This window comes from Protomyctophum bolini (assembly GCF_963924005.1).
Source record: "Protomyctophum bolini genome assembly, chromosome: 4".
Classification (NCBI taxonomy): domain Eukaryota; kingdom Metazoa; phylum Chordata; class Actinopteri; order Myctophiformes; family Myctophidae; genus Protomyctophum; species Protomyctophum bolini.
In genome coordinates this window covers 30428654-30448711 of record NC_137865.1, presented here as the reverse complement: position 1 = coordinate 30448711, position 20058 = coordinate 30428654, and the positions used below count along the sequence as shown (strand labels likewise).

Sequence of the window (20058 nt, the reverse complement as noted above, 5' to 3'; positions counted from 1 at the left end):
TCATTTCGTCATTTTTTTCAAATCCTCAAAAATGATGAAAAACGGCGCGCTATAGTATGCCGTACGATATGGGCTATAGCCCATGGTCCAAAATGATGAGAAACGAGGCTAACTTTTTTTTTCAAAATTTCAAAAAACATGGGCTATAACCCATCGTTTTTGTCATTTCGTCATTTTTTTCAAATCCTCAAAAATGATGAAAAACGGCGCGCTATAGTATGCCGTACGATATGGGCTATAGCCCATGGTCCAAAATGATGAGAAACGAGGCTAACTTATTTTTTCAAAATTTCAAAAAACATGGGCTATAACCCATCGTTTTTGTCATTTTGTCATTTTTTTCAAATCCTCAAAAATGATGAAAAACGGCGCGCTATAGTATGCCGTACGATATGGGCTATAGCCCATGGTCCAAAATGATGAGAAACGAGGCTAATTTCTTTTTTCAAAATTTCAAAAAACATGGGCTATAACCCATCGTTTTTGTCATTTCGTCATTTTTTTCAAATCCTCAAAAATGATGAAAAACGGCGCGCTATAGTATGCCGTACGATATGGGCTATAGCCCATGGTCCAAAATGATGAGAAACGAGGCTAACTTTTTTTTTCAAAATTTCGAAAAACATGGGCTATAACCCATCGTTTTTGTCATTTCGTCATTTTTTTCAAATCCTCAAAAATGATGAAAAACGGCGCGCTATAGTATGCCGTACGATATGGGCTATAGCCCATGGTCCAAAATGATGAGAAACGAGGCTAACTTTTTTTTCCAAAATTTCAAAAAACATGGGCTATAACCCATCGTTTTTGTCATTTCGTCATTTTTTTCAAATCCTCAAAAATGGTGAAAAACGGCGCGCTATAGTATGCCGTACGATATGGGCTATAGCCCATGGTCCAAAATGATGAGAAACGAGGCTAACTTTTTTTTTCAAAATTTCAAAAAACATGGGCTATAACCCATCGTTTTTGTCATTTCGTCATTTTTTTCAAATCCTCAAAAATGATGAAAAACGGCGCGCTATAGTATGCCGTACGATATGGGCTATAGCCCATGGTCCAAAATTATGAGAAACGAGGCTAACTTTTTTTTCCAAAATTTCAAAAAACATGGGCTATAACCCATCGTTTTTGTCATTTCGTCATTTTTTTCAAATCCTCAAAAATGGTGAATAACGGCGCGCTATAGTATGCCGTACGATATGGGCTATAGCCCATGGTCCAAAATGATGAGAAACGAGGCTAACTTTTTTTTTCAAAATTTCAAAAAACATGGGCTATAACCCATCGTTTTTGTCATTCTGTCATTTTTTTCAAATCCTCAAAAATGATGAAAAACGGCGCGCTATAGTATGCCGTACGATATGGGCTATAGCCCATGGTCCAAAATGATGAGAAACGAGGCTAACTTTTTTTTTCAAAATTTCAAAAATCATGGGCTATAACCCATCGTTTTTGTCATTTTGTCATTTTTTTCAAATCCTCAAAAATGATGAAAAACGGCGCGCTATAGTATGCCGTACGATATGGGCTATAGCCCATGGTCCAAAATGATAAGAAACGAGGCTAACTTTTTTTTTCAAAATTTCAAAAAACATGGGCTATATATAACCCATCGTTTTTGTCATTTCGTCATTTTTTTCAAATCCTCAAAAATGATGAAAAACGGCGCGCTATAGTATGCCGTACGATATGGGCTATAGCCCATGGTCCAAAATGATGAGAAACGAGGCTAACTTTTTTTTTCAAAATTTCAAAAAACATGGGCTATAACCCATCGTTTTTGTCATTTTGTCGTTTTTTTCAAATCCTCAAAAATGATGAAAAACGGCGCGCTATAGTATGCCGTACGATATGGGCTATAGCCCATGGTCCAAAATGATGAGAAACGAGGCTAACCTTTTTTTTCAAAATTTCAAAAAACATGGGCTATAACCCATCGTTTTTGTCATTTCGTCATTTTTTTCAAATCCTCAAAAATGATGAAAAACGGCGCGCTATAGTATGCCGTACGATATGGGCTATAGCCCATGGTCCAAAATGATGAGAAACGAGGCTAACTTTTTTTTTCAAAATTTCAAAAAACATGGGCTATAACCCATCGTTTTTGTCATTTCGTCATTTTTTTCAAATCCTCAAAAATGATGAAAAACGGCGCGCTATAGTATGCCGTACGATATGGGCTATAGCCCATGGTCCAAAATGATGAGAAACGAGGCTAACTTTTTTTTTCAAAATTTCAAAAAACATGGGCTATAACCCATCGTTTTTGTCATTTCGTCATTTTTTTCAAATCCTCAAAAATGATGAAAAACGGCGCGCTATAGTATGCCGTACGATATGGGCTATAGCCCATGGTCCAAAATGATGAGAAACGAGGCTAACTTTTTTTTTCAAAATTTCAAAAAACATGGGCTATAACCCATCGTTTTTGTCATTTCGTCATTTTTTTCAAATCCTCAAAAATGATGAAAAACGGCGCGCTATAGTATGCCGTACGATATGGGCTATAGCCCATGGTCCAAAATGATGAGAAACGAGGCTAACTTTTTTTTTCAAAATTTCAAAAAACATGGGCTATAACCCATCGTTTTTGTCATTTCGTCATTTTTTTCAAATCCTCAAAAATGATGAAAAACGGCGCGCTATAGTATGCCGTACGATATGGGCTATAGCCCATGGTCCAAAATGATGAGAAACGAGGCTAACTTTTTTTTTCAAAATTTCAAAAAACATGGGCTATAACCCATCGTTTTTGTCATTTCGTCATTTTTTTCAAATCCTCAAAAATGATGAAAAACGGCGCGCTATAGTATGCCGTACGATATGGGCTATAGCCCATGGTCCAAAATGATGAGAAACGAGGCTAACTTTTTTTTTCAAAATTTCAAAAAACATGGGCTATAACCCATCGTTTTTGTCATTTCGTCATTTTTTTCAAATCCTCAAAAATGATGAAAAACGGCGCGCTATAGTATGCCGTACGATATGGGCTATAGCCCATGGTCCAAAATGATGAGAAACGAGGCTAACTTTTTTTTTCAAAATTTCAAAAAACATGGGCTATAACCCATCGTTTTTGTCATTTCGTCATTTTTTTCAAATCCTCAAAAATGATGAAAAACGGCGCGCTATAGTATGCCGTACGATATGGGCTATAGCCCATGGTCCAAAATGATGAGAAACGAGGCTAACTTTTTTTTTCAAAATTTCAAAAAACATGGGCTATAACCCATCGTTTTTGTCATTTCGTCATTTTTTTCAAATCCTCAAAAATGATGAAAAACGGCGCGCTATAGTATGCCGTACGATATGGGCTATAGCCCATGGTCCAAAATGATGAGAAACGAGGCTAACTTTTTTTTTCAAAATTTCAAAAAACATGGGCTATAACCCATCGTTTTTGTCATTTCGTCATTTTTTTCAAATCCTCAAAAATGATGAAAAACGGCGCGCTATAGTATGCCGTACGATATGGGCTATAGCCCATGGTCCAAAATGATGAGAAACGAGGCTAACTTTTTTTTTCAAAATTTCAAAAAACATGGGCTATAACCCATCGTTTTTGTCATTTCGTCATTTTTTTCAAATCCTCAAAAATGATGAAAAACGGCGCGCTATAGTATGCCGTACGATATGGGCTATAGCCCATGGTCCAAAATGATGAGAAACGAGGCTAACTTTTTTTTTCAAAATTTCAAAAAACATGGGCTATAACCCATCGTTTTTGTCATTTTGTCATTTTTTTCAAATCCTCAAAAATGATGAAAAACGGCGCGCTATAGTATGCCGTACGATATGGGCTATAGCCCATGGTCCAAAATGATGAGAAACGAGGCTAACTTTTTTTTTCAAAATTTCAAAAAACATGGGCTATAACCCATCGTTTTTGTCATTTCGTCATTTTTTTCAAATCCTCAAAAATGATGAAAAACGGCGCGCTATAGTATGCCGTACGATATGGGCTATAGCCCATGGTCCAAAATGATGAGAAACGAGGCTAACTTTTTTTTTCAAAATTTCAAAAAACATGGGCTATAACCCATCGTTTTTGTCATTTTGTCATTTTTTTCAAATCCTCAAAAATGATGAAAAACGGCGCGCTATAGTATGCCGTACGATATGGGCTATAGCCCATGGTCCAAAATGATGAGAAACGAGGCTAACTTTTTTTTTCAAAATTTCAAAAAACATGGGCTATAACCCATCGTTTTTGTCATTTCGTCATTTTTTTCAAATCCTCAAAAATGATGAAAAACGGCGCGCTATAGTATGCCGTACGATATGGGCTATAGCCCATGGTCCAAAATGATGAGAAACGAGGCAAACTTTTTTTTCCAAAATTTCAAAAAACATGGGCTATAACCCATCGTTTTTGTCATTTCGTCATTTTTTTCAAATCCTCAAAAATGATGAAAAACGGCGCGCTATAGTATGCCGTACGATATGGGCTATAGCCCATGGTCCAAAATGATGAGAAACGAGGCTAACTTTTTTTTTCAAAATTTCAAAAAACATGGGCTATAACCCATCGTTTTTGTCATTTTGTCATTTTTTTCAAATCCTCAAAAATGATGAAAAACGGCGCGCTATAGTATGCCGTACGATATGGGCTATAGCCCATGGTCCAAAATGATGAGAAACGAGGCTAACTTTTTTTTTCAAAATTTCAAAAAACATGGGCTATAACCCATCGTTTTTGTCATTTCGTCATTTTTTTCAAATCCTCAAAAATGATGAAAAACGGCGCGCTATAGTATGCCGTACGATATGGGCTATAGCCCATTGTCCAAAATGATGAGAAACGAGGCTAACTTTTTTTTTCAAAATTTCAAAAAACATGGGCTATAACCCATCGTTTTTGTCATTTTGTCATTTTTTTCAAATCCTCAAAAATGATGAAAAACGGCGCGCTATAGTATGCCGTACGATATGGGCTATAGCCCATGGTCCAAAATGATGAGAAACGAGGCTAACTTTTTTTTTCAAAATTTCAAAAAACATGGGCTATAACCCATCGTTTTTGTCATTTCGTCATTTTTTTCAAATCCTCAAAAATGATGAAAAACGGCGCGCTATAGTATGCCGTACGATATGGGCTATAGCCCATGGTCCAAAATGATGAGAAACGAGGCTAACTTTTTTTTTCAAAATTTCAAAAAACATGGGCTATAACCATCGTTTTTGTCATTTCGTCATTTTTTTCAAATCCTCAAAAATGATGAAAAACGGCGCGCTATAGTATGCCGTACGATATGGGCTATAGCCCATGGTCCAAAATGATGAGAAACGAGGCTAACTTTTTTTTTCAAAATTTCAAAAAACATGGGCTATAACCCATCGTTTTTGTCATTTTGTCATTTTTTTCAAATCCTCAAAAATGATGAAAAACGGCGCGCTATAGTATGCCGTACGATATGGGCTATAGCCCATGGTCCAAAATGATGAGAAACGAGGCTAACTTTTTTTTTCAAAATTTCAAAAAACATGGGCTATAACCCATCGTTTTTGTCATTTCGTCATTTTTTTCAAATCCTCAAAAATGATGAAAAACGGCGCGCTATAGTATGCCGTACGATATGGGCTATAGCCCATGGTCCAAAATGATGAGAAACGAGGCTAACTTTTTTTTTCAAAATTTCAAAAAACATGGGCTATAACCCATCGTTTTTGTCATTTCGTCATTTTTTTCAAATCCTCAAAAATGATGAAAAACGGCGCGCTATAGTATGCCGTACGATATGGGCTATAGCCCATGGTCCAAAATGATGAGAAACTCAAAAATTTCAAAAAACATGGGCTATAACCCATCGTTTTTGTCATTTCGTCATTGTTTTCAAAAAAAAAAACGGCATGCTATAGTATGCCGTCTGAGATGGGATATAGCCCATGGTCAAAAATGATGGAAATTGAGGATTTGGGAAAAAGACTAAAAACGGTGAGTATGCCGTTTGAGATGGGCTATATGGGCTATAACATTTTTACTCATGTAAAACATGTAAAAGTGCATTCTCATCATGCTATTCCATTAATAAACATAACATTGTACGAGTTACTGAGTCATTCTCTGCCAGTCCAAACCAGAATCATGCTGATGCCCCGGAAAAAAAAACGTAAAAACACAACACGCATGCACACCACAGGCCATGATCACACCAAGTCCAGCAAGGTGGACCCCATTGGTTGCGGCTTTGGTTAAAAAGTGACTTTCTGTGTACAGTGTGTGTGTGTGTGTGTGTGTGTGTGTGTGTGTGTGTGTGTGTGTGTGTGTGTGTGTGTGTGTGTGTGTGTGCGCGCGCGTGCGCGATTGTGCGTACATTAGTGTTTAACCTTCAGCCTTAAAGCACACAGATAGTATATAGGCAGAGACAGCAGTGCTAATACAAACTACACTTGAGCACAGCTTTATAACCCAGCCAACATGAGGGTCGTCAACCTTGTAAGTTTATTTATATTTTTAAAGTTAATCTTACCGTGGCTCTGTCTTAGTGTGTTTGTGTATCCTACCCCAACAACTGGATTTCCCCTCCCAGGGGGTAGCCTATCCCAGTGCAGTTCTTATTTATCTTCATTTTTGAGCAAATGATCAATTTATAATAATCCTAATTTTACAAAATAGGAGCATTTTATAATCTGTATTTAAAACATGTCTAACTCCAGGGTCCAGATCCATCTTTGGTGTATCGGCCAAACTTGGAAAAACAGGAATGCAAGGATGAAACAGACTACAGAAACTTTGAGGTACGGACTTCTCATCACCCCTAAGCCTCCTTTAGAAGCTAATAATGGTCTCTGTGTGAACGTATTGAGTATTGTGTGTGTGTGTGTGTGTGTGTGTGTGTGTGTGTGTGTGTGTGTGTGTGTGTGTGTGTGTGTGTGTGTGTGTTTCAGAGTGGAAGTCTCATTGACCGTGTATTCAACACATACAGGCTGATGCACACCAACCAAACACTGGACTTTGTAAAGCAAAAGGTGAGTGTGCCAGGAAGACATTATAGTACCAAAAATGTTGAGTATTTTTGCTGAGTCTAATTACACTATTGCATAACAATTTGACCTTCCATTCTCAATGAACCAGGGCCCGGTGACTTGATATCCAAGCCAAAAGAGTCCACAGGACAATCAATAGATTAACCTAACCTCTGATAGGTCATACAGGGACACCTTTAGGTTTATTAAAGGTGAAACGCCAGCCATGGTCACCTACTCTGGGAATTATGTTGGATTTCAGTCATCAATATAGTTTATTGTTAATTTGGTTATTTTTCTAGAGGTCCATATAATTCAAAACACACCAATTTTCATGCCCCAAGACGTCACAGGCATTTTGGCAAAGTATATATTTTTCAGGTATTCTCCTCCCACTGTCTCCTCATTGATGTAATGAGCTTGTGTGGAACTATGATCAAGCATTTGTGGAAATTGAAAATTGCGGAAATTGAAAATTGCAAATTGCCGAAATTGCGGAAATTGAAAATTGCGAAAATTGAAAACCTTGATGCTGCTCACCCTGCAGCACTCTGAGTGGTCAGGCTGTAGCCACGCTGAGATGAGTGTGATGGACGCCATAATGTCTCTGGATCAACTGGTGGATGAATCTGATCCAGATGTGGATTTTCCCAACTCGTTTCACGCCTTCCAGACTGCAGAGGGCATCCGGAAAGAGCATCCAGACAATGGTAGGTACATATTGTACAGCCAGTGGTACACACACTGGTACACACACTGCACACATACAGTGTGAGAAGTGAACGTGATATTGTTTATTTATGTTGTTGGTGTTTTATAATCCCGTAAGGGATGAGTCTTAACGACAAGACACGAAAATAGAAATTAATTAATTAATGCATGCATTCATGCATTCATTCATACATACAGTACACCATGTCAAAGGTACATACATACAGTACACCATGACAAAGGTACCTAGATACAGTGAGTGAACAGTGCCACACACACATACATACACTGTACAGTAGTATCGTCGTGTACTGTGTACAGTAGGTCCAAAACTGTTACTTTTCCAAAAAAGGAAAAGAATAACCAATCCAATGGATCCAAATACAATGCAGTAATTTAGTCACAAGCTCTTGTTAACACTTTTCCATTGGTTCAATAACTATAAAACCCTGTCCCTCACACACCTTTCACATAAACAAAATAAACAAACTGAAACAGTGAGAATAGCAGTGAGCTTGTAGATTGGCTATTTTTTGCATATGGAACTGTAGTATGACGATGTAGGGTATTAATTTATGGGGGGAAAAACATTAACCAAATTCAATCTGGAGATACTGCAGAGTACACTCTGACAACGGTACTTAGTACGGTAACTTACATACATACTGTACATCATCATCATAATATAATCATCATCATCATCATACTATAATTCTGACAATGTCTGTCTGAATGTCTGTCACTGTGACTGTGACTTCCGTAGCAAGTATTTCACAACGGGTAAGGGATAGTACAGTACAAAGGTGACAAAGGTACAAACAGGTTTAGATGACAGGGATAGATAGCACTCATACAATCCGACAGACATTACAGTAAATACAGTAGTAGCACACACAATGTCCAGACAAACATCTACAGCATGCATTGTGGTTTTCCAGACTGGTTCCAACTGGTGGGTCTGATCCATGACATTGGAAAGAGCATGGCTCTTTGGGGAGAACCCCAGGTGAGAGACAGATAGCTATAACATAACATTTAATGCATAATGAAGGGCTTTGGTAATACAATTGTCCAATATATAACTCTACAATTGTGTTATTTTTCCGAGAGGTTGTACCTGAATATAAAATCACGTTTAGAAATAATTGGGGGCAATTGACATGACATTTTCTCTGATTTCAGTATTGTATCAGGACAGGTTTTGTACTAAAAAGCTGCCGGTGCATCCATCTCTCCCACAGTGGGCTGTGGTGGGCGATACCTTCCCTGTGGGCTGTAAATTCCAGAATGGCATCGTGTTCAGAGAGAACACCTTCCTGAATAACCCAGATGAGAAAAACCCTGCTTACAAGTAGGCCTACGCAGAAATGTAAACTTATTAAAGCTATTGAATAATGTGGTTCAGTAGCATTATCATCAAGAATACAGGGGAATTCAGTTATGTCCAGTGAAGACTGATTTATTTGGTTTATCTTTCTTTAGCACCGAGTGTGGAATCTATGAACCAAACTGTGGACTGGATAGCATCCTCATGTCTTGGGGCCACGATGGTAAGAGTAATTACATACATAAAATAATCCCTCAACATTGGCCGTTCCGGTCTGGAGGGAATAAATTATTCCCTAAATAATACACGGATTCCAAGTTCCAAAATCAATATAGTTAACATAATACTATTGAAGGTGTTTGTGTTTAATGTGCATCTTGATGTCCTGTTTTATTCTCTAGAGTATCTCTACCGGGTCATGAAGTTCAACAAAACCTCCATCCCAGAGGAGGTGAGTGTTAATAAAGCACATGAACCATTATAATATAATAGATGACCACATTATGACATTTTAGGTGAGGAAAGACGTGCCAAGGAGAAGAGAACTTGGTTGGTTTTTGGCACTACTATGACTACTTACTGTAGGTGGTGCTAAAGCTGCAGTCGAAATCCAGCTTTATGGACAAATTAATATAGGTCTTTATAGGTCTCCCCTTTCTCTCTTCAGGGTTTGAACATGATCCGATTCCATTCCTTCTACCCTTGGCATTCCCATGGAGACTACATGCATCTGTGCAATGAGAAAGACCTGCAAATGCTGCCCTGGGTCCGCGAGTTCAAGTATGTTTATTTTCTCCTTCCAATATAGTAAAAGATATATAGACAGTACAACCTCTTCTCTTGTCTGACGACCTGACCTTTGCCCTCTCCGCAGTAAATTTGACCTGTACACAAAGACCACTGAACTGCCGGATGTGGAACTGCTGAAACCTTATTACCAGTCACTGATCAACAAGTACTGTCCTGGAATACTTAAGTGGTGACTGGTGACAGAGCATAACAGCAATTATATAATAATAATAATCATCACAATGATTGAGAACCTAATACTTTATGGTTGGACTCTTGACACACTATATTTTCTGCATGCATGCATAAAACCATACCAAAATGCATACAGTACCCATAAGTATAAGATTATTGCCTTGATTGTACATTGAGTATTGTGTATATTTTTCAAATCAGGGACCAAAATGATTATCAATGGCAAATGTATATTTTATCTATTTTATTATGAATGTTACAAAATATATATATAAAAACATTTAAATCATACATTTGTGCATGATGTAACATTACAAACGCAGGCAAGAAATGTAACGGGGAAAGTGCGTTGTTGTTTAGGTAGATATTTATGTGAAAGAGCTAATGAGGCACACATTAAACCAATATACGCACACATTCACTAAATCCAAGGACCAGTATGGACATTTAAACGTGAACAATATACTGTATGCTCTCGCCGTTGACCACAATGCTTAACAGCATTTTTTTGTATTCTTTTATCCTTTGCAAAATGACAGTTACCGTTAAGTAAAAGATTGGATTCAAGAAAACATTAAGTGAGCAATAAGTGACACTGACACACACACACACACACACACACACACACACACACACACACACACACACACACACACACACACACACGTGACAAACCTAAGTGAGCGAAAGATCAATCAGCTGTCATGGAGTGGGGATTTCATATCTGAACAAATCGGGCTATGTGGCACATTAATTTAACTAAACTAAAGGATTGTATGTTATCAAATCAATGTTTTGGCCAAATAAAGTGTTCAAGTATATTTTCCATGACTGGCTAATTAGGAATTAAAGGTTAACTTTGGTAACCATCTGAAAAGGCAGTAGAAATCACAGGTCACTGAGGTGGCATTTCTGAATTGTTCATATCACCTTCATAAAAGGTCAAACAGTCACTTCCTTATCCTGAGGCCATCATCGTCATCCTTTCCTGCCTCTTCCTCTGGCTCATCCTCTCCCTCGCTAGCATCCTCTATATCGCTAGCATCCTCTCCCTCGCTAGCGGTGCACTTTTCCTTTCCTGTATCCTCCTGTTCATCCTCGTCGCATGCCTCCTCCTCGTCTCTCAGTATCGTCTCTTCCTCCTCAGCGCTCTCCGCATTCTGTTTGTCAGACATTCCATTTACGTCAGAGGTGAGGTCTTCCTCCACGTGGTCGTCGGCAGCTGTAGCAGGCTCGTGAGATGCCAAGCTCTTTTCTCCAATGTCTACGCACTTGCTAGTGTTTCTCATTCCCCGGAGCAGACACAGGGTGGCGCTGCAGATAAACAGGCTCCAGATAATCACAGGAGATGGAATGCCTCTCACCTGAGAACGCACCCACCTCACGCCACGGGCAATGGTTGCGTTGGATGCACGTCGTGGTGCCGAATTGTCCTGCAGAAAGAGGTGTCTATCAATACCGGGCTCGGCATGGTTTTCCCATAACGTTTCTCATGGAAGCAAATCAATGATGATGTCCCTCACAATAATCCATGCATTTACCTTGAGTCCGTACTGATTGAGCATGCTGTTCAAGAAGGAGTCACCCAGGTGCACCGTGGGATAGAACTCCTCCACATAGACCCTCCTCCACCACCGTTCGGGGTAGGAACTGACAACACACAAACCACAGGGTCAACATTTTCCTGTGTACATGCCGAGAGAGAGAAAAGGAGGACAAACTGAAAGGGAAAGGCAGGAAAGGAGACAGCTAGATCATCAGATAAAACAAATAAATGGATGGGTAGAGCGGCAGAGAAAGACATCGGCAGGGACAGATCATAGAGAATCAAGATAAACATGGCTGTCACGATTACACATTTGAATGAATGAATGATTTATGAACATTTTAACATCAAATTAATTTGCCTGTCTTTTAAGTTTGTGATAAAAAATTGCACAGGTCAGATATGACAAATAACTGAAATACAAAAACATTAGTGACATATTTATTAATTAAGCAATATTGCACAAGAGGGGGTGGTTTAACGTCATTAATGCACGCCTGCGATGCTGCAGGAACTCCCCCGCATGGTGATTTCTGAAAGCAACGCAGAAGTGCATTAATGACAGATATCCCAAGAAACTAACTAGCCTAGCCTAGAACAGAGCAGCTGAATTCTTTGTTTTGATTAGCCGTTCCATGATGCTGGTTTGAAGCATGGCTGTTTCAACCAATCAGATTGCTTCCTCGAAACGGCCTGTTGTATAATTTTATACTGAAAACAAAAAGGTAAACATATCTCAAACTTTGTGATGCGATGTAAGCAGTGTTGGGTAATACACACTACGTAAATTAATATATATTGTAATAGAAATGCGGTAACTTGTAATATAATACATTACGTAACTTTAAAAAAATATATATATTATAAAAATCTTTCTGTATTACTGCATTACTTTCTGTATTACTTTCTGTCTGTCTGTCTGTCTCATTGCCCGTGGCTCTGTCTTTAACTGCAGAAGTTAAAGAATTATAGAATTATAGAAAATAAGTATATTTTCTATGATTTGTCATCAAATTATTTATTGGCTTCCATGAATTCAAGGAATACATTTAGCTTGTGTGTTAACATAGCTGAGTAGGATGGGGTAGGTCTACGCCAGTTGCGTTTTCAGGAATTACATTTTGGGCAGGCAAGATGTGTCGTCCCGCCTGCCAGATAAGTACGCTACCAAAGGCTGAAAGGCATGCATTCGCATTCCAATGGGTGATTCAGGGTTGCGCTCTATACATGCAACGGCCAATCCACTGCCCACTAATAGTTCTCAGGTCTGGTATTTGTCCTCTTTTTTTCTCAGTCGTGTTTTCAAATGGATTTGGCTAGGCTCGCCTTATTGTAGATACGCCACTGGTCTACGCAATATATAATTTATAATTATACTAAATATTTAATTCTTCAATTTGAGCATTTAAAAAAAAGGTAATATGTAATAGTAATATTAATATATTACTCTTGCTCAGACAGTAATATGTAATACAATATATTACTTTAAAATTAAGGTAATAAGTAATAAGAAATATATTCCAAATATAAAGTAATATACCCAACACTGGATGTAAGCTTGTAATGTAGATCTGCTATTTCTGCTTTACATTTTTCAACATAGCACAGCAGCAATAAGTTTGGTTTGATTGATGTATGTTATATTGTGTTTCAAGCCTTATGCTCTGCTGTAAAACCATTTGCCCTTCGGGGGCACTAATAAAATAACCTTGAACATGGAAACGATTAATTCGATTATGACAAAATAATTGCGATTATCTCAAATAACTGATTAGACGATTATGTAATAATTGGGACAGGACAGTACTGACCTGTCATCCTTGAGCTCAGTGAACCAGTACTTGTAGCGATGTGCTCTGATGTAGGCAGGTGGCTGCTGCTGGAACGGATATTGAGAGACGTCCGTCTGAATGAGCTCTATCACTGGAGAGACATTATAAACAAAAAGAGACTCCTGTTTGTTCTCCCTCTTTGAACACAAATCCCATCACTGACTCCGATGTTCTGAGGCCATATGAGAGGAAATGAATGTGCAGTATGCACCGTCGCTACAGTCTGGCACAAACCTTGTATCTCCATATTTCAACTTTGTTTTTCGTAAATTAGTGCCCTACTTTGATGTGCAAGAGTAACGTGTAAAAGTAACAAAAATATCCAATCTATTAAACTCACATTGCGATACGCTGTGAGCTTGTAGATCGGCTATTTCCTCTACTTGGACTAAATAACTAACTTTCAAAATCTCTGGGTTTTATAAAATATTTAACCAATGAAACTTATTTCATTACATCAGATCCACTGGAATACAATTATTTTTTCAGATTTCCTGAAAAGACATGCAAGGTTTCTGCCCGACAGAGATGATTACGCTAACTTTGTACTGTAGGTAGTACGTTGCACTAGGTACCATCTGTTTTGCCCTGCAGCAGTCTGTAGATGAGGCTTGTGAACCACGGGGCCTGAGTATGGGGCCCCAGAGCAGCGAACCACATCTGCCAGTCCAACCTGGGCTGGTGGGGTGACACCACAACAGGGGACGCACTCCCGTTGCCTGGCTTATACATGAACTCTATCTCCTACACGTTGGGAGAAGCAAAACGAGACATTAGATACTTAACTGCACTGTGGGATACAGACGTTTAACAAATTTGACCACCATTACATTTTTTGACCACGAATTGATCTCTTTCTCTCCCCACGATTTAATCGTCTCTCACCGTCCATGTGTCCCTGTCGTTGCTTCCCTCGATGACCACCTCCGGCCGGCCACCCACACCCGTCATCCTCCTGAACAGACCGTATGAATTGACCAGCTGGTAGCGATCCACCTTCTCGTAGACCCGGCGTACTCCTGGCCACAGACTGGCATTGGAGTCATATTCTATATAGGTGAATGGAACCTGTGGAGGACAGATTTATAGTTGTAACTTGTTTCTGAAGGTTCGTCGTCTACAAATTACAATTCATGGTACTGAAACACATTCACACAATGGCCATTTTGCTCCTACAGGTACTTCTTACTCTGGGTGGTTTGACATGAGGTAAGAGTGCATGGGCAAAATGGCCATCATGCGAATATGGTCATTGATGATATGTGCCATCTTCTTCACAGACTCAAGATTCTGCCAAAGTATTTGGGGCATATCATTGTCACTTTCTTACTGTCAAATACAACTAGGAACTCCTAAAAAATGACAATATCTTTACATTGATATTTCCAACAGTAACCCACCAGACTGACAGTGAACATGGCGACAGTGGCAGCTCCAAACACTGTCCACTGTAGAGTTCCCCAGAACCTCCGCAAGAAGCCAGGGACACACGCACACCTAAAAGACAGACATCACAGACCAATATCCTCTGGTTAATGTAACCAGTTAATTCACACATAATGATAATACAAATGAGCATACACAAAGGCCCATACCTGAACATGGCAGACACCATCTCCCAGGTGAGAGAGAGGACACCCATCCAGACAGAAGGAATGGTGACGCTCTTCAGGAAATTATTAAATTGGTGGTATGTGAACGCTGTCACACAGAATGCAAAATTAAGAAAAAAGAGAGAGATATATTCAATAACTTGTCAATACTGTATATACACTGCCACAATACAGTATCCTCATGCAATTATATGCAAGCACATAAGCAACATACAATACTGCCCCCAACAATACTGCAGTTTCAGTGCACAATATTATGTAAAATTACGCGTTTCGGTATAATCGTTCGAATCACAAGTTCCTGCTGTTCTACATACAGCCAACCCACAATCGGTAGTAAAAATCACATGACGTTTTGACCATCGCTTTTATCAAATATACGAGACCATTACAGGTTTATGGAAGACAATTCTGCACATGTTTTCTATTATTAGTTTTCGATTAAAATATTAGTTTACTATTATTGCTGATTATGTGAGGAGATCTTATATGGATAATACGGTGGAAGAAATATATGTCTTTAGTGTTTTTTCTCTGTGGAATGTGGAAGTGTACAGTACACCCAATGAGGTGAAATGACATTATTAGAGTACTATGTCTCCAACACCATGACAGGCCATGACAGGAGACCTTTCCTCCATGCATGCATCCCTAATCAACTAATAATGATCAAACCTGTCCGGGAGGAGATGCTCTTCTTCCCCCAGTCCAGCTGCAGGTCGAAGCAGACGATGGTTGCAAAGATGATCAGAGACCAGACTGCCACCTCCACCAGGTAACATAGCCATGCCCGCAGCCTGGGACCTGATTGGAGCCAAGACAGGAGTTCTGAGCAATATAGAGCGCCGCAGTCCCTCCCCCTTTCAGAAAAACGAGTGGCCCAGGAAATGAAAACCCAATGCATTCTCCCATCGGCACTTCTTATTTAATGTATTTAAAGACGGTTACGCCGCGGACAAAGTCATTCATTAGAAAGAAGAAAAGAAAGTCAGGAGACAACACTATTTGTTTTGTTTTTCGTCTTATAAATTATTTGATCGGCCCAAAACATTGTGTTCATTGTCATGATTTGTCACGATCCGAGTTGGCTTTGTCCGCGGCGTAACCGTCTTTAAATAAATTAAGTGAAAAAAAAGTGCCGATGGGAGAATGCATTGGGTTTTCATTTCCTGGGCCACTCGTTTTTCTGAAAGGGGGAGGGACTGCGGCGAGCCGTCCTTCCCTTTCTAAGCCTAGAAACATTAAAGAGGAATGTGCACGGAGGTGCGGCCAGGGCTCCTGCGGGAGGTTTGCACATGTGCAGAGTAAACAGGAACTGCGATTGTTCCAGCAGAAGTGCTAGAGGTGCTGAACTGAAATAATAAAAAGGATAAAATAAAATAAAAAGAATAGTGCAAAATTGATTTTGTTTTTATTTTAAAGTATTTTAAGTATATCAATTTCATAACTGTGGAAAACATGGTGTGTATAATAGACTGAAAGATAAAAGACAAATACATTTACTAAATGTTAATGTTTTTGTATATTTTCTTTTGTGGATTTTCCATGTTCTTTAGTACATGTGTCAAACTTTTATTTTTGTGAAATGACAAAGGAACATGGATACTGTTCATTCAAGTGCTGTGGATGATATAAAACATTTGGGAAGGGTGACTGCTGTTTAATTCTCAACTGTTCTGGATCTCATTATTTACATCAGAAGTTATGAGCTTTCTATCTAGCACCTCTGCTGGAACACTCCATCATCGCAGTTCCTGTTTACACTGAGCATGTGCAAACCTCCCGCAGGAGACTGGGCCATTAACATTAACATTAACCCATTCAGGATGGGAACCCATTTGGTGTTTTAAGCATTACGTTATACTTTAGTTATTTTAAATCCTGAAAATGTGGAGCAAATCAATGAATATATATTCTTTCAGAGTGAACGTTTTTAACTCAAATCTTCTGCTGGAACAACATATTTTCAGATGGGGGTCAGTGGCCAATTACATATAGTTTTGGGGGTCTGCACCTTTGTTAAATTGACGCACACCCACACACACGCACACCCACACACTCCTCTCTCTCTCTCTCTGTCGCTCTAATTAATTAGTCTCATGTCCCACAGCTGCGTCTAGATTCTCCTGGGATCCTGCCGGGAGCTGCCTATGCCATAGAAAGCATAGGTGGACCCCAGGCTACAATCTGTTCAGCTCTAAATCGATGTATCAGTGAGTGTGTGTGTATCTGTATCATACCATTGTCATTGCTTTTCTGTGTCTTGCTTAGCCAGAAATTAACATGCTCGTCATCCAGTAGAGACAGACAGAGGGCCAGGGTCAGTAGGTTGAAAAAGTTGTAGTTGCCAGACAAGAGGATGAGCACCTGCAGTAGCACCTGCACCATCCAAACACAGAGATTAACATCTACTATACAAACTGACACCCATAACAGATTTTCTGTTATTATATTAAATATTATTAAAATACATGAAATGGAAATGGTAGTGTAATCAACTGGTGAACAAAAGGTAAATAAAAAAACCAATAGACATCAGGCACACCTGCATGTAGAAAGCCCCAAGTCGGAGGCGGCGCAGGGGACTGAAGAAGAGGAAGGGAAGAGCAATCTCTATGACGAAGGTTGCCACAACACTCAGCTTCTGCCACCACACCGGCAGCTGATGGGCAAACCAGGCCAACGGCGTGGGGATGCACTGGGTCTCATAGTGATATGTCAGAGCTGTCAAGGAAGAGAAAAGAAGGTTTCAAATTATTTATCTGCCAAACTCTATTTTGGCAGATTTGGACTTAGGTAGGTTAATAACAACATGAAGACTATTCAATTATAAGTAAGTAATTGTACAGGGAGTCAGTGCAGAGAAGTTCATATCAGTTCTTGTCAGAACATGCACAGCAGCATTCTGCATCAACTGGAAGAGTCTTTAGAGACATGTTGGGGCAATCTGATCTGATATTGAGGAATTGCTCTAATCCAGCCCGGAGGAAACAAACTCCTTTTTCTGCAACATTCTTTGCATTTGCATGACACCATAGCTTCCAACTCCAACCCTCTCATCCATTCCAATTAACCATTATTTAACTCAAGAAAGAGCACACAGAAAATGTATGTAAATAGCGGCGGAAAACTAGGCACCAGAAATAAGGTACTTAGTTAATTCCTCCTAACATTATGATGCACAAACAGTAGAGTTAAGTGCATACACACCTGTAAGACCCCACCAGGTAGGACAGCGCGAGGTGAGTTTTACCACTCCTGAGGCAAACATGAGTCTGAACAACAGCCAGCGGGCCAGCCAGAAGGTCACCTGGTCGTGTTCTCTGACCCCGCGTGACGCCCTCAACATTGTTAATGGAGCAACGAGGACACAGATGAACCCGGTCTCTAGCAGCAGGCTGTCCCTGAATAGACAGAAAGGAAGCGATAAGGTGACAAATAGAGAAAGGTAAAACATGACCATGTAATTTCACACTCTGGTTTTGTTTTTTGTCGATACACTGGCGCGTTGCATGGCAGCATAAACAAACATGGCAGTGATGATAACACAGACCTACTGGTCTGGGAATGACATAACCCTGACCAACATCTTGGGCTCATTCAATTATTCATCCATAGTGACAGTATGTTAATTAATAAACATCATTCAAAACTCTCAATCATCCTGCCTGTAATGTTGTGCACTCACTCACCACTGGAAGTAGAGGAAGACCTGGCCCACCTGAAACACACAAAGGGCGTGAGAGCTGGATACAGGAATTACTGATGCTGCTGGTGTGAAAAGACAGTTGAAGGCTACAATACCATGTAAAAGGACCCTACTGGCGGTCATGTTTAGCTCTTTGACTACAACTTAACATTACTTTTATCCATTCCCAACATGAATGTTTTACACTATTTGTGACAAATACAGCATACCGGTATTGTATTACAGCGCACAGTGCTGCCACCTCACCTGCTGCAGGGACAGGTACAACACCCACAGACACAGAAACACCAGGCTGTCTCGGAGTCTCTCCACCAGTGTTGCAGCCAGACTCAGTGCTGCCCCGACAAGGCACAGAAACTCCATGGTGGTGTGAGTGTCGAGGCCCAGATGTGGTCCTAGCCACAGCAGGGTGGGAGAGGACAGTAGCTGGTCCCACAGAGGTTTGCCGCTGTAACGCAGCTGCCTCCGTGCAGGTAAAAGACCCTCATTTCCATACAGGCCTACAAATGAAGAAAATGTAGGTACATACATATATATATATATATATATATATATATATATATATATATATATATATATATACACACACAGAATGCAACACACACTTCAACTCCTCTGATGAAGATCCACTATTGCTTGTGTGTAAAGAACTATATCAAGAAGTCATTCCTTGTATCAACACTGCGACACACAGCGCCAGCTGTTTGTGTGATGGAGAGAAAACCGTCCTCTGATGAATGACGAAAAAGTTGAACTGGCGTTATAAAGCTGTTTTTATTTAGTGGAAGATTCGCATTTTATTTAAAGTACCGGGTAATCAAAAAATCAACTCTGTGTCTCTGTCTTTCTAATTTATAAATATTTTAGCTACAGGCTACAACTTATCTGCAAGTCTAAAAATAAATAAACAGGACCCGAGGATCCTGTTAGTGTAAAACCTGTCAGACAGGGGATCTGTTCATTGTGTTGGCATACTTGGCAAGCAGCAACAGGTTAACTACTCAAGTTATCGGCAAGCTTCAGAAACGTTCCAAGCATTTTGGGAGCATCCAAAAAGGCGGACGCCCACAGGGCAGGCATGCTAACAGGCTAACCAACAGATTTCATTTTCATTACAATCTGATACACCGGCCGGTGTACAGTACAGTCAGTCTTGATAGATAAAATATCGATGTCAGTCTGTCTCTCACCTGGTATCTGCACGAAGAGGGAAACAAAAGCGAACATGTAGATGACCGCCATGCACCACAGAAACATGCGTTGAGGCAGTATGTACCCCATGATTGTCCTCAATATTGCTTGTGGATGTGGAGAGGAGTTACCACTAAGTGCTCACTCTGTTCCTGCAGGACTTCCAACATTGACTT

General features: G+C 39.7%; 2 protein-coding genes across 2 annotated transcripts; one reads left to right on the top strand and one right to left on the bottom strand.

Annotated features, from left to right (window-relative positions):
* Positions 1-6421: 6421 nt before the first annotated feature.
* miox (myo-inositol oxygenase) lies at positions 6422-9990 on the top strand (the record flags this gene model as incomplete). The annotated part of the gene is made up of 10 exons (XM_080761332.1): positions 6422-6439; positions 6661-6741; positions 6892-6972; positions 7517-7679; positions 8619-8686; positions 8922-9031; positions 9163-9230; positions 9409-9458; positions 9675-9787; positions 9882-9990. The coding sequence occupies 10 exons, from the start codon at positions 6422-6424 to the stop codon at positions 9988-9990; spliced, it is 861 nt and encodes a 286-aa protein (XP_080617458.1).
* A 230-nt stretch (positions 9991-10220) lies between these two features.
* lmf2a (lipase maturation factor 2a) lies at positions 10221-20058 on the bottom strand. Its single transcript, XM_080760972.1, has 14 exons — positions 19882-20058; positions 18938-19191; positions 18675-18703; positions 18193-18386; positions 17528-17706; positions 17223-17361; positions 15658-15786; positions 14965-15070; positions 14770-14866; positions 14255-14437; positions 13945-14113; positions 13349-13460; positions 11533-11641; positions 10221-11424 (listed from the first exon to the last, which is right to left on the bottom strand). Exons 1-14 carry the CDS (start codon positions 19970-19972, stop codon positions 10942-10944), a joined length of 2274 nt encoding a protein of 757 aa, XP_080617098.1. The 5' UTR covers positions 19973-20058; the 3' UTR covers positions 10221-10941.